Raw genomic sequence first — 25,087 nt, 5'->3', positions numbered from 1 at the left:
AGACAGAGTGTAGTTCCACACGGTGGTCAAAAGGCGCATAGAACATTTGATACTTTGACAAAAAAACATTACAGCGAAGGGGAATGTAACACAAAACAAGACAACAGAGGGAAACAATATCTGACAGAGCGTTTGATACAAAAATATAGAGAAGAAAACGTAAAAATTTGTATGGGAATGAGGAAAGAAAGAAAACTCGGCCTCTATAACCACCAGCATGATTTATTAATACTTTTTTTCTGCACTGATCTTATTAGAATCGCACTAATATTTTCTGTCTGATTCCTACTTCCATTCCCCGATGAAATTTACAAAAGGAATTACTAATTATGCGACATCGCAGGGGTTCAACGTCGCGCAGGCTTCACGATGCGTCCACTCCTCAGTCGGTGGCTAACGCTGAGAGAAGCCTCAAACATATCCCGGTGTTCCAGTGACAGAGTTAAAAGTATCGCGAACTCGGGAACATGCAGAGAAATCGATATTTTCGTGGCTCGAACGATTTAAACAGCCTAGTGAACTTTTTATCCGGAAACTTATTCCCACTCGGCGATAAAGGAAAAGAGCTCGGTTTCCTATCCCGTTTATGGGTAATCATTGCGTGGAGCCTTAAAGTAACTTATTTTACGACCGGATTATTGGGCTCTTTTTATTTTGCGGAGTTAACAACAGAAGAGATATTCAAAAAGATGGGCGGAATGGGAGCACTCCTTGTCGAACTGATCGTGCCAACGGCCTATCTTAATTTCCGGAGAAAAGAGTTGGAGAGTTTAATCGATCAGTACAATCTTATTCTCATCGATTCGGATGACTTGAGACGCTGCGTACACGACACTCTGGAGCCTTACATGAAAGGCATGAAGTATTACATGGTCGCTTGTTTTACCGCAGCTTGCGCGTGGTCTGCAGCACCATTGCTCCAACTTATAAATAACGATCAATTTAGCTACGCCGATTTCACTATACCGGCCTACGTACCCGGCGAACCTTTTGGAAAAATGGTTTTTGTTGCTGGTGTTATTTTTCAAATTTTTGGCAGCTGTTCCATCAATTTAGGAGTAATGAGCGTCGATCTTTACGTCATTCATTTTATTGCTGTCCTAGCAGCTCTATATGAATTCGTAAGTGAAGAAGTAACGCGAGCTATTCGCGATGAGAAGGAGGAAAAAAAAGAACAGGACGTCATCGACGCTCTCAATCAATGTATACGCTATCATTGTTCCGTTGTTCGGTAAACACAGTTTGTTGTCTACTTTTTCGTTAAAAAATGTTCTTATAAGATATTTCCATCGATCAGAAAAGTTGCATTGACGTTGGAGCACTTGCAGTTGATAACAGACACCCTCTGTCGAATTTAGTCAAAGCAGCGTTTCGCTCTGACCAAAAATTTTCAATCGTGTCATTTGATTCGAAAAAATCAAACTCAAAAATTTGCTCAAAAACTTGAAAATTTGCGCACTGCCAAAAGTATGAGGAAAATCTCGAATTGCTTTGGGGATTGGAGAGAAAAAAACAGAAACAACAAATGTTCCCACTGAAAATAATTTATCGAAACGAAGAATCACTCTCCCAATCTGAAAAACGAAAAATAGCAAACGGTCCTTGTTTTTTATATAGAGATTCAGCATCCAAAATTTTTACAAAATGTCATGAAACCTTAGCCTATCAACTACACGTATCCGCTTGTACAAGTAAAAAACAATCCCGTTGTAACACGAATCAAGGATTGCTGACAAATTATAATTTTAGTGATACCATGTACTATAGCTTATTGTTACCCGCTCATCTGCACTTTGCTCCCGTACACCATGGATCATAAGAATACGATTCACTTGTTGATAGAATCGGTCAGAGGCTCGCCCGAGTACTGGCATTTTATATCGGAGCAACGTATTTCAGTTGCATATTAAAATTCTGTTTCTTAGCATTTGGAGTGTTTACAGTAAGTGAGAACAAAAAAAAAGGTCACTCACTAAGTCCGGCATAAGGTTAAGCGATCATTCGGTTCAACGATTTTTCCATTACAGTTTGGAAGCGCCAATATCGAAAAAGTCTCATACCTAGTGTTCGTTTGTGGATGCATTGTACAAGTTTTTCTGATCTGCTCTTCCGTTGAAGATTTACTTACCAAGGTATAAATTACTTCGGACAAGCGATCAGTTGGACACAGAGATGAGCGCATGTCGAAGGAATAGTATATTACGCATCTGGAGAGGGAAAGTAGACTACTTCAAACCGTGGCCAGAATTGTCACCCGAGCCGAAGGCGAGGTGACAAGCACGCGGTTATGGAGGTAGTCTAATTTCACTTGAAATTGTCTGAAATTGTGTGAAATCTAATCACACTGAAGTTTATACTATTTTTCACCGCAAATGCACCGAAAATTCAATCTTCTGATTTCAGAAAGTTAAACTTTCGGCGCATGTGCGGTGAAAAACATTCTGATATCATGATTTATCTTTTTTCGTGTACAGAGCACGTCCGTGACTAAAAATGCGTTCCATGAAAGCTGGTACACACGGAGTGCAAAGGTAAAAAAAATTTTTTGCATGATCGAAGTGACGAATCAAATGGAGTGCCGAATGAGTGCTTATGGAATCGTTGAACTCGTCGTGCCCACATTAGCATTGGTAAATCAACGTTAATTAAACATCTAATGTAGAATTTTACAATATCGTATAATGAGAGATAATCTTTGAATTTAGATACTCAGCAAATCGTACTCGGTTTGTCTACTTCTACTGAATGTTAACTAAACCACTCGTACAAAATGTTTATACTGACAAAATATATACAAACGTGTATCCGCTTGAAATGTATGTTTGTCTAAACAGAACTATGGATGCGGTGATGATTTATTTTTCCTCTATAAACTTTTTTTAATTAGCAATATTCGCGAAAATAATGATGATATTATTGCTGAGTTCATTTTTTCATGAAAAACTAAAAATATTGATATCTCTTCTAAAAATAAACGAGCTCATCGGTCGTCGTATTTTTGGTTACGATAAATATCCAACTGCATCGACGCACTTCACCAATATGTTCGCTATCATTCTTCCGTTATTCAGTCCTTACCCCTTATCATATTCACTTTTGTTTTAAATAATTTACTTACATCACATTCACGCCGAATAGAAAAGTGGCCTTGAGGCAAAGGCCTAGCGTTTTTGCACAGATATACAAAAAGTATTTGTATATATCTGCGATTACTGTCTCGCAGATATATGTTTGCGGACCATCATGTGTGGTTACGCCTGCACATGAATCATGCGTGCCCACTCCGCACAATTTTGGCATTGAATCCATGATTCAGTGGATAAAGAATACAAATTTTTCACAAAATAAACATTGGCAATCTTCGTTATTATTCATAGCATTAATTTAATTTGCGTTCGATGTACGTTCGAACGCTATATAAGGGCAGGGATCGCTTTCAACGCTTGAGCGATAAGTTGGAAGCACTCGGTCACGAGTGCAAAATGCACCCAAGGTGCATTGAATTAAAATCATAGTAAAAAAAAATTTCATGAGTTTTTGAGAAGTACCCCATTTTGCCTCGATTTTTTTTTTGTTTTTTTTTTGGAAATTGAAAAGAATTCCAGTAAATTTCTTAGTTTTTGGGAATAAAAAATAGACAGAGCTCCCCAAACTTCTGAAAAGTTTAATATTTCCTTGGGTATCCTGTTTTGCCACGGTCTCCCCTAATATCGATTGGTTAATATTCGGATGAAAAATCATCTGATCCCAATGTTCCGGCACAACTTGGATAAGATGCATCAGAACGGAAAAACGACCCTTAAAGCTGTTATTTGAATCGAGGTCTCAGTGTTTGTATATTCACTTGGACAATCCGAATACCCCTCATTACTAACTCGAAGCACAAGTGACTCCTGACAAAAACGAAGTTTTCACCCGATTCATATTTTTATAGAATCGATCGAAAACTCACCAAAGTATTGGCATTTTATATCGGCGCAACTTATCTCAATTGTATATTGAAATTCTGTTGCTTATGATTTGGAGTAAAATGAAATAAATATGAAATAAAACAATAACATGGTAAGACAATGACATAATCTTCGATTGTACTGTGAAGTCTCGTTCTCGATGATTATAAGTAGTAGCGTATGCTATGCTCAAATCCACAACGTTTAGAGTACAAATTTTTTGTTTTAAGATGATGGATCAGTCGGTAATCACACCTCGAATTTTTGAAATTGAAACTCTTTGACATCGTTCGTCCGATTAAAATAATAAAAATGTCATCGTACGCAGCACGATCGCAAAAATCCGATGACATTTTTATTTTTTCGATCAGACGAACGATCTGGAAAAATGTCCTTTTCAAAATTTGCAGCTATCTCTCTCGCACTCACGGTTGTGATTACCGACTGATCCATCATCTTAATTGCGTTAAGAGTATGGATCAGTCGACTAACCTCACTTGGAATTTCCGAAATCGAAATTCTTTAACACAGTTTGATCGATTAAAAAAAGGCTCTGTCAGCCTACGCAGATCGATGGCAAAAATCGACTGACAGAGCCTTTTTTTTATCGGTCAAGCAACCAATCCGAAAACAAACTCAATCTCCGCATTTTTGTTTTTAACCTGTTTTATAATTTTCTTCAGTCAGAAAAAATATACTCATGAATTATCTTGGCATAATATCAAAAGTGTTTCGTATGATAAAATTAAGAATCCGTGAAACCTGGACGTTTCGCGGTTGAATGCATTATTATAAAACTCGCACTAAATCACAAAATTGAGATTCACAGGAAAGTTACTCTCGTGCCACAGCGAACGTGACACACACAGTTTAAAGCCTTTGAAACTTTGTCAATTATTACATTCGTGCAATAATTCACCATAAGATTTGAAACAGTCAAGAATTTTTTGAACGTTGAATCAATATCGTTAAAAGTATGGACGCTATCGATTTTTGATAAAAACAAAATTTCACCTCGCTCAGAATCTAATTTTTCGAAAATTATTTAACTTGCGTTTAATTTTCAAAAAATTGAAAAAATTTTTTTAATTAATTTCATCGTGTTTTATTACACATACAAAAAAGAAAATATTCGATGAGTTTAAGGGGTCTACCCTAATTAGACGGGTAAAAAAAAGACTATTTTCACGAATTTTTTTGATATCTATTTGACTTAGTTGTCGTACATAAAAGTGCGAGAGAAGACAGGTCGAGCCTTTCGCGACGAAAACGGGGAAAAGGACGAAAGAGCCGTCCTCGATGCCCTCCATCAATGCATTCGCCATCATTCAGTCATCATTCAGTATTCACAATTCCAAATGAATAGTTATTATGAATAATGAGCAAATGTAGCATTAACATTAAATCCAAAAATTAAAGTAAAAGCACTAAATGGTTTTTACATCCGGGTTACGGTGTCGAATCTCACGGGACCCTCTTTAACACATTAATTTCTTCGTGTTTATTCTTTTCAAATGATACAAAGTTCTAATGTATTGGAGATTGCGCAAAAAATTGACGAGAAACCGGGACAAAAAACAATCGCCGAAATTATTTTTTTGCATGATGGAAGTGACTAATCAAATGGAATACCAACTAAGTGCTTACAGGATCATCGATCTTGTCGTGCCTACATTGGCTCTGGTAAATCAGAGCTAATCACATATAATGAGGCATTTTCAAGGGGACGATAATATTAATTTTTTGATTTTAGATTCTCAGCAAATCCTACTCTATATGTTTACTTCTATTGGAAATCGACTGAAGACCAATGTCAATTAACATTGCCTAGAATTTATTTCACAAATATATTTCAATGGAAAAATACATGCGAGCGCGAGTCATTGATTTATTTCCCATATATTGAATTTCTTTGGAGAAATGTCATTATGAACATATATTTTTTATTTCTGAATACCAAAAAATTCTGAATAAAAATGGTATATTACACACCTAGGGAGGGAAAGTAGACTACTTCAAACCGCAGGCAGAAGCACGTAATTTGAAGTGGTCTGATTTCACTCCCGTAGAGTGTAGATACTATTTTTCACAACACATGCACCGAAAATTCAACCTTCCGATTTCGGACAGTTAAACTTTCGGCGCATGTGTGGTGAAAAAAAATTTAGTTGTCTGCTTCACATTTGAGGAATAATCACCAAAACTGAGACAGTTTCCTATGCACATTGTGTTGGAAAAAGCATAAAATTGTAGTTTGAATAAAAATGTTATATGGGATTAAAAATGTAATGAATAACACATACATGGATACTCAGCGCTATTTGATTTCGCTGCTCCAAAGCCATCCTTGCGATGCTCAGCGCCGACACAACGCGATTGATTCTGCTGCATAACTATCCGTCCTCACTTCCCAACAATCTTCTCGATACTGAGTAAAAATCGATGAGTCGAGTCGGACCTCGTCTCAATACATGGTCGTCCCTCCCTTGTAGCAGCAAATAATAATTTCCCAGTCTCTTTCCCTGTCGTTGGCTCTTCCGTAGATTCCATGTTATTAGACGCTCTTGCTCGATCATATTTTTTATAATGGCTTCAAAATACCAAACGGCAACCACAGACATGCAACATTTCCACTTCTCAAAGAGAAATAAACATATGACAAAATGTAGTTGCTTGCGGTTGTCAAAGGATTCGTGGAACATAATTTGATACTTTAACAAAAAAACGTTTCTATGGAGAGGGACGATGAACGAAAAAAAAAACAAGACAGTGGAAGAAAATATTAACCGACAGCTCGTTTAACTCAAAGATGTAAAAGAGAAAATATAATAATTTGTATGCAAAAAGGGAGAGACTTCCAATTCCAATTATTTATTAATTCCCTCCCATTGTGTCGAATGTATTCGAATCCCTTTTATGTTCCCTCCGATTTCTACTTGTATACTCTAATCTAATAGGATTTACAAAAGGAATGACTAACTATGCGACATCGTAGTGGCTCGATGTTGCGCGCACTCGACAAGTGACTTCAGTCATCAATGAGAAACGAGCGACCGAGGAGCGCATTGAACACGACCCAGTGCCCGAGTGACAGAGTTTACGGTGTGACGAACTTCGCGAATCATGCAGAAAACTCGATATTTTCGTAGCTCGAACGATTTAAACATCGCCGTAAACCTTCTATCCGGAAACTTATTTCCACTCGGTGATGGGAGATCGAAGCTCTGCTTGCTCTCGATTTTATGGATAATCAGCATGTGGATCGTAAAAATAACGTATTTTTTCACCGGGCTATTGGGCTCCTTATATTTCGCGGAATTGACTACGGAAGAGATGTTCAAAAAGTCGGGAGCCATGGGTGTTCTGTCCGCCGAAGTGATCATTCCGACGGCTTATCTCAATTTGCGAAGAAATGAGCTGCGAAATTTAATTGATCAGTACAATCTTTTACTCATCGATTCCGATGATTTAAGGCGTTGCGTACACAACACCTTGGAGCCTTATAAAAGAGGCTTAAAGTTTTACATGATCGCTAGTTTCCTTGCGGCTTCTGCGGGGTCAGCGGCACCGATATTGCTAATTCTCAATACCGATAAGTTTACCTACGCCGATTTCACTGTACCGGCCTATGTGCCCGGTGAACCATTCGGAAAAATGGTTTTTGCTGCTGGTGCGATTTTCCAAGTTTTCGGAAGTTGCTCCATAAATTTCGGAAAAATCAGCGTAGATCTTTACGTTATTCACCTCATTGCTGTCCTGGCAGCTCAATATAAATTTGTTGGTGAAGAAATATCGCGGGCCCTTCGCGACGAAAGCGATGGAAAGGACGAGCTCACCGTCATCGATGCCCTTCACCAATGTGTTTGCTACCATTCTTCCGTTATTCAGTACTCACCCTTAATAATATTCATTTTTGTTTTAAATAATTTACTTACATCACATTCACGCCGAATAGAAAAGTGACGTTGAGGCAAAGGCACTTATAGTTGACAGTAGATTGAGTGAGAAAACATTTCGTTGAAAAGGTCAATTATTTCGTTGCGTGCACACGACTAAATATGTTGTCATTTCAACAGTATATTTTTCAAGAGATATTTGCCTCAGTCATAGGAACTCTCTGAGGTGGGTTTTAAAAGCGTCATTCAACTTTCACTAACAATTTTTTTTTTTATATATTGATCGAATGGACAAAACAGATACAAGGAAAAACTGCTTATTATGCCTAAAAATGATTTATTAATCATTTCGAACATTGGTGCCTCTGTCTTATTCATGGTTAACTATTGAAAATCTCATTATATTGACACAACCCTTTACTTCAAGAGTCACGAACCGATTTTGAACAAAAAAACTCGAGACCAGTTGAAAGTGGAAAAAGGGACGGAGGGATTCTTTTGATTTTGAAGAATCGGGAGTCGTTGAAAATGTTCCTTTTGAAAATTGACAGCCAAATTAGATTGTTTAACGTATCAAAATACCATTAAAAAACATACTCCGCAACCTCGATTATCAGGATCTTGATTCATGAAGTTGTTTTTTTTCACAATGCACTTAATATCGATTGGTTAATAGTCGGATGAAAAATCATCTGATCCCAATGTTCCGGCACGACTTGCATAAGATGCACCGGATCGGAAAAACGACCCATGCGGTCTTAAAGCTGTTGTATGAATCAAGATCTCAGTGTTTGTATATATTCACTGGGACAATCCGAATACTCTCCATTACTAACCCAGAGCATAAATGGCTCCTGACAAACACGAAGTTTTCACCCCATTCGTATATATTTTTATAGAATCGGTCGAAGACTCACCAAAGTATTGGCATTTTATATCGGCGCAACTTATCTCAGTTGCATATTGAAATTCTGTTTCTTAGCATTTGGAGTAATAACGGTAAGTTGAAAAAAATGGTCCACCCCTTTAAAATTTTTTACCCAACCCGTTCCTCCGTGAATGCGGTTTAAAGAAAATAAGTAAACAGTCGTACTCGAGTAATTTTTCTGACTCCATGATGACTTTGAAACTTTTCACTTTTATTTCTAGTCACCATCCAGCTTACTCGTTGATCAAATCACTGATCAGTTTCCACGATCTTTCCAATTCTAGTTCGGAAGCGATAACATCGAAAAAGTCGCATATTTGTTGTACGTTTCTGCCTGCATTGTACAAGTATTTTTACTCTGCTCGTCCATCGAAGACTTATTGACTGAGGTAGATCATGCCAAACACAAGAATAAAAATAAAAAATCGATTCCAGGTAAATTCTACGTAATAATAACGAATCTTTCTCGAGTACAGAGCACATCGGTAACAGAAGGAGCGTTCCATGAAAATTGGTATGCTCGTAGTACGGCCGTGAAAAAAATTTTTTGCATAATGGAAGTGACAAATCAAATGGAGTGCCGACTGAGCGCTTATGGAATCGTCGATCTCGTCGTACCAACTTTAGCATTGGTAAATCAATATTCATCAACGAGCGTTAACCCAAGACGGTCACACGGGGTGTGGACACACCCCAGGCCATTTACGAACTGAAATTTTCCCTAGAAAATCCCCAAATCCGACACTCTTACCCCTACTTACAGTTAGATTGAACCTTCCTCCCTAGGCTTGGGAAGCAGGGACTAATTCCGGTGCGTTAGTCTCGCTCCTTCAAAAACCCACAAAAACTATTATACTCGCCAGAAAGAAAATGCTTTCACAAATCAGACCATGCTTGAATTTTGTTGATACGTCAAAAAACAAAAAAATACAGCATTTTTTGTAAAAAAAAGGGCTTTTTCACGAATTTTTTTTTTTTCAAGAATTTTTTAACCGTACTTCAAACTAAAATTTTCGTTCCGTTCTTGGATAGGATAATAGAGAAACGTTTGAAATATATTCTCAATTTTTGTTGAGCCCCCAAAATACTTCTACAAAATGCTACAGCGCTCTAAAGTGCTTGGGCTGTGACACAGCCCATGTGACCACCACGGGATTCTCATGAGGCGTGACCGTCTTGGGTTAAATATGAAATATAACAATATCATGGTAAGAGATAATCTTTGAATTTAGATACTCAGCAAATCGTACTCGGTCTGCCTGCTTCTCCTCAAAATGAACTGAATCAATCAAATCTAATTCGATCAAAATCTTGAAACTTATCAAAATGTATGCCAATGAAAATTCACTTCAAATATATTGGAACGAACCACTTGGCCACATTTATTCTCTCGAATCCGAATCTAAAAAATATTTTTTCAACCATCGATACAAATTGAAAGTCGCATCCTGCCAAATATCGGAAAATACAATCCAAACTGAGTACCTTTTTATCACACGGCACATGCAAGAAACAAAACTTCTCACGATTCGTATGGGAAAAGCTCTTACTATAGTTCGACTGATAAGCGACGTGATAACTCTTCGCTTTTTGAAGTCCGATTGTTTAATCATCGGTGTCGAAACCAGGTGAAGAAACTCACGACGGAAACTTTGCTACTTGCACAACTCGAATGATTCTGCAGCGTTAATATCCATCTTCACTCTCCAACGAACTCCTCGACACTGAATAAAAATCGATGAATTCAGCCGGACCCTTTCTCAATTTCCTCCTCGCTTCCTTTTATTAGTGATAATATTCCCAGTTTCTCTCCATTCTCAATATTTTTTCGCTCTAATAATAGGCCATGCTACGCGATATTTTTCACGAATGCAACAAAACATCAAATGATACGGAGTTTGTCAAAGAGAAATAAATATAAGACAAAGTGTAGTTCCACACGGTGGTCAAAAGGCGCATAGAACATTTGATACTTTGACAAAAAAACATTACAGCGAAGGGGAATGTAATACAAAATAAGACCACAGAGGGAAACAATATCTGACAGCTCGTTTGATACAAAAATATAGAGAAGGAAACGTAAAAATTTGTATGGGAACGAGGAAAGAAAGAAAACTCGGCCTCTATGATTTATTAATACTTTTTTTTTGCACTGATCTTATTAGAATCGCGCTGATATTCTGTCTGATTCCTACTTCCATTCCCCGATGAAATTTACAAAAGGAATGACTAATTATGCGACGTCGCAGGGGTTCAACGTCGCGCAGGCTTCACGATGCGTCCACTCCTCAGTCGGTGGCTAACGCTGAGAGAAGCCTCAAACATATCCCGGTGTTCCAGTGACAGAGTTAAAAGTATCGCGACTCAGGAACATGCAGAGAAATCGATATTTTCGTGGCTCGAACGATTTAAACAGCCTAGTGAACTTTTTATCCGGAAACTTATTCCCACTCGGCGATAAAGGAAAAGAGCTCGGTTTTCTATCTCGTTTGTGGGTAATCATAGCGTGGAGCATTAAAGTTACTTATTTTACATCCTTATTATTGGGCACCTTTTATTTTGCGGAATTAACAACGGAAGAGGTGTTCAAAAGGATAGGCGGAATGTGCGCGCTCTTCGTTGAGCTGATCGTCCCAACGGCCTATCTCAATTTCCGGAGGAAAGAGTTGGAGAGTTTAATTGATCAGTACAATCTCATTCTCATCGATTCGGATGACTTAAGGCGCTGCGTACACGACACTCTGGAGCCTTACAAAAAAGGCCTGAAGTTTTACATGGTCGCTTGTTTTACCCCAGCTTGCGCGTGGTCTGCAGCACCATTGCTCCAACTTATAAATAACGATCAATTTAGCTACGCCGATTTCACTATACCGGCCTACGTACCCGGCGAACCTTTTGGAAAAGTGGTTTTTGCTGCTGGTGTTATTTTTCAAATTTTTGGCTGCTGCTCCATCAATTTAGGAATAATCAGCGTCGATCTTTACGTCATTCATTTTATTGCTGTCCTAGCAGCTCAATATGAATTCGTAAGTGAAGAAGTAACGCGAGCTATTCGCGATGAGAAGGAGGAAAAAAAAGAACAGGACGTCATCGACGCTCTCTATCAATGTATACGCTATCATTGTTCCGTGGTTCGGTAAGCACAATTTATTATTTACTTTTCCGTTAAAAAATATGCTTATAAGATATTTTCATCGACCAGAAAAGTTGCATTGACATTGGAGCACTTGCAGTTGATAACAGACACCCTCTGTCGAATTTAGTCAAAGCAGCGTTTCGCTCTGACCAAAAACATTTGATCGTGTCATTTGATTCGAAAAAAATCAAACTCAAAAATTTGCTACTACCTTCAAAATTTGCGCACTACCAAAAGTATGAGAAAAATCTCGAATCGCTTTAGGGATAGGAGAGAAAAAACAGAAACAACAAATTTTCGCACTGAAAATAATTTATCAAAACGAAGAATCACTCTCCCAATCTGAAAAACAAAAAATAGCAAAACGTCCTCGTTTTACGATAGAGATTCAGCGTCCAATATTTTTGCAAAATGTCAATAAATCGAAGCCTATCAGTTATACGCGCATCCGCTTGTACACGTAAAAAACAATTCCGTTGTAACACGAATCAAGGATTGCTGACAAATTATAATTTTGGTAATACCGTATAGCTTATTGTTACCCGCTCATCTGAACTGTGCTTCCGTACACAATAGATCATAAGAATACGATTCACATGTTCATAGAATCGGTCAGAGGCTCGCCCGAGTTCTGGCATTTTATATCGGCGCAACGTATTTCAGTTGCATATTAAAATTCTGTTTCCTAGCAATTGGAGCGTTTACAGTAAGTGCGAACAAAAAAATGGTTACTCACTAAGTCAGGCATAAGGTTGAACGATGATTCGGTACAGCGATTTCTCCATTACAGTTAGGAAGCACTAACGTCGAGAAATTCTCATACCCAGTCTTCGTTTGTGGCTGTATTGTACAAGTTTTTCTGATCTGCTCTTCCGTTGAAAATTTACTTACCAAGGTATAGTTTACGTCGGACAAATGATCAATTCGATACAGAGATAAACGCATGTTGAACGAAAATATTTATACATGATGATTTATCTTTTTTCTTATACAGAGCACGTCCGTGACTGAAAATGCGTTCTATGAAAACTGGTACACACGGAGTGCTGAGGTAAAAAAAATTTTTTCCATTATGGAAGTGACCAATCAAATGGAGTGCCGAATGAGTGCTTATGGAATCGTTGAACTCGTCGTGCCCACATTAGCATTGGTAAATCAACGTTAATTAAACATTTAATGTGGAATTTTATTACAATACCGTATAGTGAGAGATAATCTTTGAATTTAGATACTCAGCAAATCATACTCGTTTTATCTACTTCTCCTGAATCTTAAGTAAACCACGCGTGCAAAGTGTTTATACTGACAAAATATGTACGAAGATGTATCTGCTTGAAATGTATGTTTATCTAGACAGAACTATGCGTGCGGTGATGATTTATTTTTCAACTTTTCATTTTTTTTTTTAATTAGCAACATTCGCGAAAATAATGATGATATTATTGCTGAGTTCATTTTTTATGAAAAACAAAAAAAAACATTGATTTCTTCTTTAAAGATAAACGACATCATCAGTCATCGTATTTTTGCTTACGATAAATTTCCGACTGCAAAAAAAATTGCTCTACTTCTCGGAATGTTTTGCGTATATACATTCTATTTGAAATGATAAAACGTGCAGAGAAATTTTGCCACTTACCTAGGAAATTTTTGATCTGCCAAATGATGTCGTGCCCATGTTCCTATTGAAAATTTCGTATCCCATTGAAAAAACAGTGTAAAGAATTGGTTCTATGTTTCCTCATTGCACTTATATCAACTTGCTTTTTGCTACATAGTGGAAATTGGGGTAATTCCGACTGCCTAAGAAAAATTGATTAATAACCAACCACATGATGAAATTGCAAAAAATAAATGTTCGATCTATTTTACTCCCTGATATCTTGTTTACAATTTTCGATGGAAATTTTAATAAATAAATGAAAAAATTGCTAGATATTTAGCAAAAACAACACTCCGTAAAATCCGGATTTGGGGCTGAATCTAAATTGAATTAGAAATTACTGCACATATCGCAAACATATTTTCGACTCGTACTTTCGCTTGTACAACTTTGTGAGTTCACATTTCACACTCGAAAATAACTTTTTTGTTTTAACATCGTTCACTGCTACATTTGTGCACTCAATATCATACGTTGGTGTTTTTATTTCATATATATTTACGACGTTACTGAAATTTGAAAAAAATCAATCGATATGAGGTAAGAACAGAGGTCCAGAAGTCCAAACTGCGAAATTTCACAAATTAATAAGTAATTAAAAAACAGTAGGGTCAGTCCAAGATTGAACTGCATTAATGATTCTTATATGGAATAAAAATATTGAAGTAATTTTTTTAATAACATTGAAACCGTTTATCCCGTAATTTCATCAATTTAATGTATAGCCAAAAATTAAATCATAATGTACGAAATTTTATGATCGGTCTCACCTCGAAGAAAATAAATCACTCGGCGCCTCGAACAATGTGAGTACACTAAACGTCGATAGGGCTATCGCATGAATTCAATTGCATGAAAGTGAGGGTTTCGGAATATAAAGATGTTCCGGTGTCCGCATTTACCCTGCGTCCCCTCACTCTCCCCTAACTCGATTTCACAACATTCTGTGACAACTATGGAAATTATAATGACGCAGAAAACTTACATTTAATAACATTTGCGAGGCGCTCGGGATTAAAATTCTTTGGCAGCAGGGAATTCGGTCGTTGCTTCTCGACGGTCAATCTGTTACTGAGCAAAAATCGTTCACTCCACTTCGTCTTCACCCCCTTCGGAAAACTTTTCCACTCGACAGATAAAAAGAGTCAAGTAGTTCAGTGCTTATTAAAATTTAACATTTCCAAGGGGGATGAATCGTATGCACGAAAGAAGAGGGAAAAAACATGCGAGAAAAGCCGGCCTCCGGTCGAGGGAATAGTCGATTAATAAAAGGAGCAAAAAAATTGATCATCCAACGACGGATCGTAGCGATCATGGGCATGTCTGATGACAGCATATGAAAGACAGAATATTAAAACAATTTTTTGAGAAGGAGAAAAGCTGCTCCAACCCCACTGACTTTCGAACCCCACCTTTTTTGCACGTCCTTTAGAGAACTCGTACATCCCTACAATCGCCGTATATTCTTCTTTGAAGGTATTTGCAGAAAGATAACAAAGGGAATAGCTAATTGTACGAGATCGACGCAGTTAAGCGACTCGTGGACTCGAATCTGATCAGTCATCAGCAAACCTCGTACGGAGCACGTTCCCTTGTCCGAGTGATGTTACGAGTCTCGAGTCCGAGTGGCCTAGTTTATGAATTCCAGTGTTACAAAACCGTCAGCGATGGAGAGAACGCGGTATTTCCGCAGCGCGAATAAATTCAACGTTTTCGTTAATTATTTCTCAGGCAACATATTCCCATTGAGTGAAGAAAGACTAACGGTGACGTTTTTCATGGTTTTATGGATAATTTTCGTGTGGAGCTTGAAAATCACGTACTTCGTAACAGTTATGTCAGGATCGCTTTATTTCGCAAACATAACGACACAAGAAGCAATTAAAAAATCAGGCGCTGCTATTTCGGTGTGTGTTGAATTGATAATACCAGTGCTTTATTTCAACTTCCGCCGGGACGATTTGCGCAATTTGGTAAAAAAGTACAACGATGTTCTCGTTGAAAGTGATGAGCTCCAAAAGCTTGTCCTCGAAACGATTGAACCTTACAAAAAGGGCTTGAAGTTCTATATCGCTACGTGTCTCATTGCCGTAGCCTCTTGGTCCGCGACCCCAATTCTTCTAATGTTTCATAACGATCAATTCACGTACGCCGATTATGCTGCACCAGCATATTTTCCCGGGGCTCCTTTCACTTCGAAAAATTTTCTTGCTGGTGTACTTTTGCAAGTGGTTGGATCCTGTTTCATTACCTTTGGGAAAATCAGTATTGACATCTACATCAGTCACTTCATCGCAGTCTTGTCTGCTGAATACAAATACGTTCGTACGCTGATGACCAGAGCTCTCAGTCGAGAGATTCATCAAGAGGACGAATCATCTGTTATCAGTTCGCTCCGCAAATGCATTCAACATCACTGTGCTGTGATTGAGTACTCATTTATTTGTAGTCACGCTTTAGAAGTTTTTTTTTTATTGCTCGTTTAGAAATAGATTCAAACGAGTTGTTGGTAACGATTCTTGAAATCCGGTCGAAGTAGCCTGAGCTGAGCTGTTTCTAGCTCCAGCTCTTCCCATCTTTTCCTTTCAATCCAATCAACAAAATTACAAAATAAACCTTTGCATCCTTTTTTCAACTATCAATATCCAGACCAGTTCAATCAGTTCGTCACCGGGCAGTTGGGTCCAATCTCCCGATAACGATCTGACACTCAGCCCCATCTTATGGAGCCCCAATGAATAACTACGACAAAAGTGAAAGCGAGCCTGGGGGCCCTTCGAGCCCTTGCAGATTCAAGGACCGCTGGCCCCATCAAGAAATTTCTTTACAACAGAGCTGCTCAATTTTTCGATATAAAATCAAACTTTTGTAGGATTGCTTGACGGCCACCTTATTAACAATTTTCACTTGACAATCGTAACAATCGATACATTTTCTTGGATTTAGCCTCTATATTTATGGGAACCTGAAAAAATTCGTGAAAAAAACCACTTCAAATTACTTTTATTCGAATAAATTGAACGCTTATGTAAAATGCAAAAAGACGAGAAATTGAACGAAATATTTTTGTAGCATCGGTCAAAGTCTCGCCGAAATATTGGCTCTGCAAATCGGTGCAACGTACATCACTTGCATAATGAAATTCTGTTTCCTAGCATTCGGAGTCATAACAGTAAGTCCGAAATGAATTGATCTCGAGCGAGCTCGTATCGAGATAATGAATCTTCCATTTCAATAATCGTCAATGTTACGTTTTATTGTGTTTGGCAGTTCGAAAGTGCTAACATTGAAAAAGCTGCCTACTTATCGTACGCTTTAGCTTGTGTGCTTCAGATCTTTTTGCTGTGCTCGTGTATTCAAGAATTACTCGATGTGGTTAGCTTTTTTCAACATTCACCAATAACGAATTAATATTCCACGCAAAAGAAGGCTTGAGAATGTTGTTTTGATGCAGAGTACATCGGTAACTGAAGATGCTTTCCATGAAAATTGGCACGGGCGCGGCGACGCGGTGAAAAAAATGTTTTCTCTCATCGAAGTGAGCACCCAAATGAGCTGCCGACTGACTGCTTATCGAATTGTCGATCTCGTTGTGCCGACGATGGCAGTGGTAAATAAAACTCCCACCGATACAACACGGACATCCGTCAAGTTTCAATTTCCGTGCAATTTTTTTTCTATTAAATAATTTTTTCCTTCCAGATACTCAGCAAGTCATACTCGGTTTGTCTACTCCTCCTTAAAGTCAACTGAGTCGCGTATTTCTATCGGAGCATATGAATGATGTAGTAAAAAAGTGCTTCTAAAAGAGATTGATGGATTCTCTTGGAAATATCTTCGATTTATTGTAGAATTCATCTCTTCCAATCCCAGAATAAATGTTTCCGTCAGCTTGCGAAATTCAAGGCGCGTTCAAAAGTATTACGATAAGAATTGAGAACTCCCTGGTCACAAGAACTGGCAAAATTTTTCGAGTGCTATTGCTCTACAAAATGTTAAAATTAAGTGCATGGTCACGTACTTGCATAAAATTACCTGAAAAGCAAAGAGGTTTGCGTCACTTCCAACCTGCCAAAGTATAGCACTAACGATTAGGACTACTTTGAAGTTTACCTTGTTATAATATGTGTAATCCCCTGGACTATCTCGAATGTAGTATTGAGAGCATTGCATATAACATTATCAACAGCTCGTGAAAGCAGAACTTTTGAAGGCTCGAGCGCCTAAAAACTTGTACCATTTCGTAGGATGAGACTTATCAAAAAGATCGTCTTCTGTTGGAATAAAAAGCTCGTAAACGATGCGAATAATGTCAGAGCTTGGTGTAGATTATTTTACGACCAAGAAAAACTGGGCTACTGAGAATGTATTTTGCTTGACGGGCGTGAAGAGTCGAAAAGAGGAGTTTTTAAAAATTCCGAATTCAAATTCACCGCAAACAGTGCACAAATGCACTGTTGGAAAGTTCTCAAATTATTAATAAAGTCCTCGGGAGTAAGTAACGAGTTTTCATTCTTTTTTTCAATAACTTTCGAGCGAAAACATTGTTCCTGCTTTTCGCTGAACATCAACAAACTCTTCGGTCTTCGTATCTTCGCTGTCGATACACATACACCGTGAGTGGAGAATAATGAAAGTTATAATTACGTGGAAAAGTGATGTTGATGGAAGTTGTTCAGAACAGAAGCTGCTCCTCCGCGAAAAAGTCAGTGGTTACTGCTCGGTGGTTCGACTGATACTGCATATAAATCGATGACTTCACTTCCTTCTGATAAGCGGATATCGCCACGTAAAATCGAGCCGTTCGTCGTCCACCCTCGACGAAAAATTCACTGTACAGCAATTAGGAAGGGTCGAGCGAAACGGTTTATTAAAATTAAAAAGAGCGAAGGACATGGGTGGCATACGTCGAACGAAAAGAGGAAAAATATTAAGAAGAATCCGACCATGCTTTGGTATAATGTTGTATGAAAATAATCGAGGAAAGTAGAAAAAAAATTTGACGATGGCACTGAGAAAGAGAATATTAAAGCAACTTTTTCATCGCGGCAGGAAAAAGCCTGCTCTCCAACTCCCTTAATTATCATGTTCTACTGTACTGCCGAGTTCTTCTGATCTTTCGTGGATCGCAAAAGGAATGACTAATTGTATATAGCAACGCGCAAGGCAGAAACTCTTGAACACGATTTCAATCAGTCATCATCGAACCGCGTATGAAGCGCAAGCTCTCTATACGAGTCTGGATATAGAGCTGAGAGTTCGAGTGCCCTACTTTGTAGCGGGGATCGAAATCATTAGGATGGAAAGAACTCGGTATTTCCGTAGTGCAAACCAATTCAACATTTTTGTCAACTCTTTTTCAGGCAACATTTTTCCACTGAGTGAAGAAAAACAAATTTGACATTTTTTCCGATTTTGTGGGTGGCTTTCGTGTGGAGCGTTAAATTCGCGACCATCACAACGGGCGTGGCAGGCCCCCTTTACTTCGCAAATTAAACGATGCGGGAAACAATGAAGAAATCGGGTGCTGGAATTTCCGTGATCATTGAATTGATGATTCCAATAATTTATTTCAACATTCGCCGGGAAGATCTGCGGAGCTTGATCAAGAAATACAACAGTATCCTGGTTGACTCCGACCACCTTTCACTACGAATTATTTTCTCGCTGGTGTTATTTTGCAAATGGTTGGATCTTGCTTTATTACCTTTGGAAAAATCAGCATCGACGTCTACATCAATCACTTCATCCCGGTCTTGTCCGCTGAATATAAATACGTTCGTACACTGTTAACCGAAGCTCTCAGTCGAGAGAGTGATCGAGAGGACGATTCGTCGGTTATCCAAGCCCTCCATAAGTGCATTGGGCATCACAGTGCTGTGATTGCGTACTCATTTTTTTTTGCAGCAACCTTTTATAAATGCGACTTTTTGATGTATTTCTCTACACTTGAGAAAAATTAGAGAATAGATGGAAAATAGATGCCTTTTGTCAAAGTCTCGCGTCTTCTTCACTCCCCCGATAATGCGGAAACTTTGAAACAGTTTTGGAAAAGAAAAATTTCTTCGTTTCCGCTTAGCCATACTCTCTCCTACCTTCCTGAAGAATTTTCAATGATACTTTAACTGTTCTGTTTGTAGTTACGCTCTAAAGTTGAAAAGAGGAAGAAAAGTAAGAAAATGAATGGATCATTTTTTTCAGAATTGGTCAAACGCTCGCCGAAATATCGGCACTTCAAATCGGTACGAGGTATGTCCTTTGCATATTCAAATTCTGTTTCCTAGCATTTGGCATAATAACAGTGAGTCGGAACGGAAGGAGCCTTAATTACCAAAAAGTCTTATCAAAATTATTTCGCTTCTGCCCATGTATACATTTTCAGTCCACTACGATTGTGCGACGGGTTTCAGTTATGATTTTTTTTTAACAGTTTGAAAGTGCTTCGATCGAAAAGGCTTCTTACTTCGTCTACGCCATAGGCTGTGTCCTACAAATTTTTCTACTGTGCTCGTGTATTCAAGAATTGCTCGATGTGGTACTCCACTTTTTAAAACATATCAACGCTGAATCAAAGTTTCACCGGAGATATAATACAAAAACATGATTCGTGATTTATTCATTAAAGTTTCTCGTATCCAGAGCACGTCGATTACCGAGGAAGCTTTCCATGAAAATTGGCACGCGCGCGGTCTTGCCGTGAAAAAAATTTTTGCCATTATCGAAATGAGTTCTCAAATGGGATGTCGACTGAGTGCTTATCGAATCGTTGATCTTATCGTACCAACAATGGCAGTGGTAAATAAAGATACAATGATGATCCAATAAAATATATTTTCACGTGGAATTGTCATTTTTTTTCTAAATGCTTCAATGAAAGACTTGATTTGTTTCTGTTCAGATCCTCAGCAAATCATACTCGGTGTATGCTCGAAGTAAATTGAATCGCACGTCGCTACCAAAAATTGTTGCGCAATGTAAGAACTGGACACGGTGAGATACTTCATTTTTGCAGGCGAACCTTTCGGTAGCGGTGGTCTTTACCCGTACTGCTATCACGTCGCAGGTACTCGCAATAGATTTTTTTTCATTTTTTAAATGAATAATCGACAATTTATCAATTAATAAAGGTCGGTACTTTTATTAATAGAAAGAATTGATGAGTTAGAAATCTACAGTATGTTGCAATCAGACTTGTGCGGAATTGACCTCGATTCGGAACTCAATTATTGTCTTCTCGAGGATGTCCGTCTTCTTTGAGATTCAATTTTTAACCGACTCCCTCTTGCCCAGCAAACGACTGCGGCAGCCGAAGGAGGGAGAATTATGAGAAGTTTAAACATCGTCATCGGAAAAATGACTTTCATATTTTTCATATTCATATTTCTTAAGATTTAGAAGAACCCCATTCGTCGCTCACCCAGACCGAAGATCTTTGACCTGAGCCAGCGCATTCGGGGATGACACTCGAAAAGTAATAATTTAAATCTTAGTTTTACGAAAGTTTATTCAGCGTGTGACACGCAACGAAAACCGTGTAAAAAAAATACTGAATTATTTTGAAATCCCAGTTGACTAGTTTTATATTGATTGATACAAAATTGTAACGATGTTATATTTTCGAAACGAACAATGTTAGTTTCTAGAAAAACTAGAACTAATAAAGCACCGATAGTATCGAATGTCAATACGAAAGTCGAAAAAGTGACTAAATTATCTCAAAGACCGTTTCGAATCACGAACACCGATTGGACGCGGATGGCAAAAGATCGTCAATTCTTTTCCATCATCGATCTCATAATTTCCCGCAAATCTGCATGTTCAATAACGATACGTGTGTGGATTTTCTGCTTTCGTTTGGAGACCACACAAAACTCACCAAAGTTTTGCGCAGTTTCTTTCCGCCCTCGAGCAAATGGCAGGAAAGACTCTCAGAACAGAGTTTCAGAGGGACTCGGTATAGAAAGTGAAATTGGAAAAAGCGTGAGGATGAACCGAGGAGATGGGCACGTAGAATCGTAGCAGAGGTACGTGCACAGGTCCATTGAAACTGTTCAGGGTTAAATGGGCTTAAAAACTTGGCCCACTCCTTAAAACGAAACTTTTCAGGATCATTGTCCTCTGCCAGAACAAGCACTCTGCGAAGGGTACGCAGAAAGCTCCTGGTGTTTTTTACACTGATAGCGAACAGCAAAACAGTGGATTGCTCAATAAATAATTGTCGAAACGACTGCGCAAGAAAAACGATTCTCGCAGTGATTTCATTTGTTTTATTCATCAATTTTAAACTCTGGCATCGAACAGTCCAAGATGAATCGATCGCGCGATGCTACCCCGTATACCGAACGCGATCACTCATACCCTTTTGTCGGAATTAACAAAATTTTATCTCACCAAAATGACCGCATTGAATAAAAAAAAAAAAAAAATTAATGACATAATAAAAAATATTTGCTGACGAGAAGTACACAATTTTAAGAAAATCGTGAGAGTTTTACATTCACGTAGAAAATTGAGACTGATTGAAAGTTCTCGATCTGTTGGAGCGAAAGTAGTTTCGCAGCGGGACAAGCAGTGGTTCCTTTTTGCTGGTCGAACCGATACTGAATGAAAATCGATGACCCCCACTTTCCCCCACAACCGGGCAACGCTGTATTTATTGTACACCCTCATAGGAACATTGTTCACTTGTGGAAAAAAGGCTCAAGTGAGCAGTTTCCAATGCTCCTTATTAAAGTTTGAAATTCCGAAGGGCGACCTATCGTTTGTATCAAAGGGGAACAATTGTCTGGAAGAAAAACAACCCATGCATCGATCAAAGGCCGGATTGAAATTTGCGAGGGAGCAAAAAAGAACAGCGCATCGCAAACGAACCTGACGACGAGACGCGAACAAAAAGGAATTAATAGAAATTCTCATGGGAGCATAAAAAGATCCGGCCTTCGCCACCCCATTGATTCTCGTATTCCAGCGTTCTCTGCATGTCCTCTAAAAAACTCGTGCTTTGTAGAGCCCCGTCCCTTCCTCAGCGGTATTTACGGAGGGATTACAAAAGGAATGACTAATTATACGATATCGGCGCAGTCCAGCAACTCTTGGACAGGGTTCCGATCAGTCTTCGACGAAGCCTCGACGAGGCACAACCTCTCCGCATGAACCTGAATAGCAGCCTACGAGTTCCAGTGACCTAGTTTCCAGTGCGGATTGAAATCGTTAGGATGGAGAAAACTCGGTATTTCCGCAGCGCAAATCGTCTCAACATCTTCGTTAACTTCTTTTCGGCCAACTTTTTTCCGCTGAGTGAAGAAAAAATGAATTTCACCTTGTTCACTGGTTTGTGGGTGATTTTTGTGTGGGGAATTAAAGTTACGACCATCTCAACGGTCATGTCAGGATCGCTTTATTTTGCAAACCTAACGGTACGAGAAAGAATTAAGAAATCAGGCGCCGGAGTCTCGGTCTGTATCGAGCTTATAATACCAATTATTTATCTCAATTTGCGGCGCGACGATTTGCGACGCTTGATTAAAAAGTACAACAGTGTTCTCGTGGACTCCGACCACCTCAGAAAGTTCGTATTCGATACGATTGAACCTTACGAAAAAGGCTTGAAGTTTTACATCGTTTCGTGTGTCATTGCTGTTTCGGCTTGGGCCGCGACCCCAATCCTTACGATATCCGACAATCACCAATTCGCGTACTCCGATTTCTCCGCCCCCGCATACTTCCCCTGGGCACCATTCAGTGCAAATATTTTTCTCGTTGCTGTCATTTCCCAAGTAATTGGATCTACTTTCATTACCTTTGGAAAAATCAGCATCGACGTCTACATCAATCACTTTATTGCTGTCTTATCAGCTGAATACAAGTACGTTCGTAAACTGATTACCGACGCTCTCAGTAGAGAGGATGCTCAGGAGGATGAGTCATCGGTTATCCGATCCCTTCGAAAGTGCATTGAGCATCACTGTGCTGTGATTGAGTACAAATTTTTTGTTTGTTCAGTAACATTTTAGGAGTGCGGTTTTTTCATATTTTTTTTTTTTTTTTTGCTTGAATAGAGATTAGAACGTAAATGAATAGTAATTTTGGGAACAACTCGTGTCTTGGTCGGAATCTTGTCCGAAGGTAGTCAAACTATAACAGAGTTACTGCAGCAACTAAGAGAGTCATTAACGTTTTCTACCACGCGATTTTCATTCCGATAATACGATTCGAATTGCCAACTCTGGTTCAAACAGTCCATGTCTGTCGCATAAACTTTTCTAATTATTATTATTTTGTTTTTTGTTAATTCGATCGACTGCTCGGAATATAACTTTGGCATTTTCGGCTTCAAGTCCTGACGTTTTTCGCAGTCCCTCGAATATTTGGTATATCGAAGCAGTAGATAAAACTCGTATTTTTATCTCTCCTCGATGTGCAATTTTATGAGAGATTCTACGAGAATGGAACTTGATCGAAAAATGAAAAATGAGAAAAACGTACTTCCAGAATCGGACGAGGGCTGGCTGACATATTAGCACTCCAAATTGGTACAACGTACGTCCTTTGCATTATGAAATTCTGTTTTCTAGCGTTTGGTGTAATAACGGTAAGTGCGAAAAAAATTTCAAAAAATAATATAAAAAATCTTGTTTCTATTCTCTTATTATTTTGACAGTTTGGAAGTGCCAACATCGAAAAGGTCTCTTACTTCGTCTACGCTATAGGCTGTATTCTACAAATTTTTTTGCTGTGCTCGTGCGTTCAAGAATTACTCGATGTGGTATTTCATTTTGTTAAAAATATCAACAATCAAATGAAATTTCTCGAAAAATTGAGTTTAAAATGAGGCTTTTAAGACGTATCGATTATTTCGACCCAGAGCACGTCGGTAACCGAAGATGCTTTCCACGAAAATTGGCACGCGAGGAGTAGTGAAGGGAAAAAAACTTTCTGCATTATGGAAATAAGCTCCCAAATGGGATGTCGATTGAGTGCTTATCGAATCGTCGATCTCGTCGTACCAACGATGGCAGTTGTAAATGAAAATACACTCATCATACTGTGCTTTTAAATTTATCGTTTTTTTAATTGCTTCATTTTTTCCAACAGATACTCAGCAAATCATATTCCATTTGTCTACTCCTCCTCGAAGTCAACTAAGTTCTCCATTTCCAGGGGAACCTTTAACGTTGTGATACGAGCATGATTGAAGTAATAATTTCATTAAGAATTCTGAGGTTTTATTTAATCAACAAAGTTATAACGACTCAATGGCTAAATACCCACGCGACAATACGAAAATAAAATTCTTTGAATACTCAAACGTAAAATCAAGTTATTCATAAGCAGAATCAGTGTTGATTACGTTTAGTGAATATTGAAATGATGAATTCGATACCGAATATTGATCGAGTTCACTCATTCCCGATTTTGTTCACTTGAAATCGAGAATAATTATTCTCCATTGTACACATCGTGAAAAATGAAAGCTTCCAACAAGCTCTAGGACGGTTCACGAGTGGAAGGAAA

The 25,087-nt window shown here is 38.4% G+C and overlaps 4 protein-coding genes and 1 pseudogene across 5 annotated transcripts; all 5 read left to right on the top strand.

Annotated features, from left to right (window-relative positions):
• Positions 1 to 329: 329 nt before the first annotated feature.
• Positions 330 to 2,757, top strand: LOC122407159 (putative odorant receptor 92a). The gene is made up of 5 exons (XM_043413186.1): positions 330 to 389; positions 450 to 1,231; positions 1,843 to 1,942; positions 2,028 to 2,132; positions 2,475 to 2,757. The coding sequence occupies exons 1-5, from the start codon at positions 330 to 332 to the stop codon at positions 2,643 to 2,645; spliced, it is 1,218 nt and encodes a 405-aa protein (XP_043269121.1). The 3' UTR covers positions 2,646 to 2,757.
• Positions 2,758 to 7,073: 4,316 nt separating this feature from the next.
• LOC122406373 (odorant receptor 4-like) lies at positions 7,074 to 10,143 on the top strand. The gene is made up of 5 exons (XM_043411781.1): positions 7,074 to 7,837; positions 8,746 to 8,845; positions 9,059 to 9,163; positions 9,251 to 9,406; positions 10,007 to 10,143. The coding sequence occupies exons 1-5, from the start codon at positions 7,074 to 7,076 to the stop codon at positions 10,055 to 10,057; spliced, it is 1,176 nt and encodes a 391-aa protein (XP_043267716.1). The 3' UTR covers positions 10,058 to 10,143.
• Positions 10,144 to 11,083: 940 nt separating this feature from the next.
• On the top strand, positions 11,084 to 16,997 carry LOC122406670 (odorant receptor 4-like). Of its 2 annotated transcripts, none has more exons than XM_043412256.1 (5): positions 11,084 to 11,910; positions 12,517 to 12,616; positions 12,701 to 12,805; positions 12,905 to 13,060; positions 16,844 to 16,997. In XM_043412256.1, exons 1-5 carry the CDS (start codon positions 11,147 to 11,149, stop codon positions 16,982 to 16,984), a joined length of 1,266 nt encoding a protein of 421 aa, XP_043268191.1. In that variant the 5' UTR covers positions 11,084 to 11,146; the 3' UTR covers positions 16,985 to 16,997. The 2 variants fall into 2 exon arrangements, with proteins under 2 accessions (XP_043268191.1, XP_043268192.1); XM_043412257.1 differs by lacking the exon at positions 16,844 to 16,997 and adding an exon at positions 13,139 to 13,258.
• Positions 16,998 to 18,611: 1,614 nt separating this feature from the next.
• On the top strand, positions 18,612 to 20,254 carry LOC122406260 (uncharacterized; annotated as a pseudogene).
• A 2,448-nt stretch (positions 20,255 to 22,702) lies between these two features.
• On the top strand, positions 22,703 to 24,843 carry LOC122407158 (uncharacterized). The gene is made up of 3 exons (XM_043413185.1): positions 22,703 to 23,574; positions 24,234 to 24,338; positions 24,438 to 24,843. Exons 1-3 carry the CDS (start codon positions 22,789 to 22,791, stop codon positions 24,627 to 24,629), a joined length of 1,083 nt encoding a protein of 360 aa, XP_043269120.1. The 5' UTR covers positions 22,703 to 22,788; the 3' UTR covers positions 24,630 to 24,843.
• Positions 24,844 to 25,087: the final 244 nt, after the last annotated feature.

The sequence above is a fragment of the Venturia canescens genome, chromosome 2, assembly GCF_019457755.1.
Source record: "Venturia canescens isolate UGA chromosome 2, ASM1945775v1, whole genome shotgun sequence".
Classification (NCBI taxonomy): Eukaryota; Metazoa; Arthropoda; class Insecta; order Hymenoptera; family Ichneumonidae; genus Venturia; species Venturia canescens.
This window is presented reverse-complemented; position numbering and strand designations above follow the sequence as displayed.

Bases quoted from the DNA above. Each gene is read 5' to 3' on its own strand.
- LOC122407159 (XM_043413186.1), top strand. From the start codon at position 330: ATGCGACATCGCAGGGGTTCAACGTCGCGCAGGCTTCACGATGCGTCC. The intron at 390-449 runs GTGGCTAACGCT...CAGAGTTAAAAG, and splicing joins ATGCGTCCACTCCTCAGTCG to TATCGCGAACTCGGGAACAT. The intron at 1,943-2,027 runs GTAAGTGAGAAC...TTTCCATTACAG, and splicing joins TAGCATTTGGAGTGTTTACA to TTTGGAAGCGCCAATATCGA.
- LOC122406373 (XM_043411781.1), top strand. From the start codon at position 7,074: ATGCAGAAAACTCGATATTTTCGTAGCTCGAACGATTTAAACATCGCC. The intron at 7,838-8,745 runs GTACTCACCCTT...ATATTTTTATAG, and splicing joins TACCATTCTTCCGTTATTCA to AATCGGTCGAAGACTCACCA. The intron at 9,407-10,006 runs GTAAATCAATAT...CTTTGAATTTAG, and splicing joins TCGTACCAACTTTAGCATTG to ATACTCAGCAAATCGTACTC.
- LOC122406670 (XM_043412256.1), top strand. From the start codon at position 11,147: ATGCAGAGAAATCGATATTTTCGTGGCTCGAACGATTTAAACAGCCTA. The intron at 11,911-12,516 runs GTAAGCACAATT...ACATGTTCATAG, and splicing joins TATCATTGTTCCGTGGTTCG to AATCGGTCAGAGGCTCGCCC. The intron at 12,617-12,700 runs GTAAGTGCGAAC...TCTCCATTACAG, and splicing joins TAGCAATTGGAGCGTTTACA to TTAGGAAGCACTAACGTCGA.
- LOC122407158 (XM_043413185.1), top strand. From the start codon at position 22,789: ATGGAGAAAACTCGGTATTTCCGCAGCGCAAATCGTCTCAACATCTTC. The intron at 23,575-24,233 runs GTAACATTTTAG...TTATTTTGACAG, and splicing joins ACAAATTTTTTGTTTGTTCA to TTTGGAAGTGCCAACATCGA. The intron at 24,339-24,437 runs GTATTTCATTTT...ATTTCGACCCAG, and splicing joins TTCAAGAATTACTCGATGTG to AGCACGTCGGTAACCGAAGA.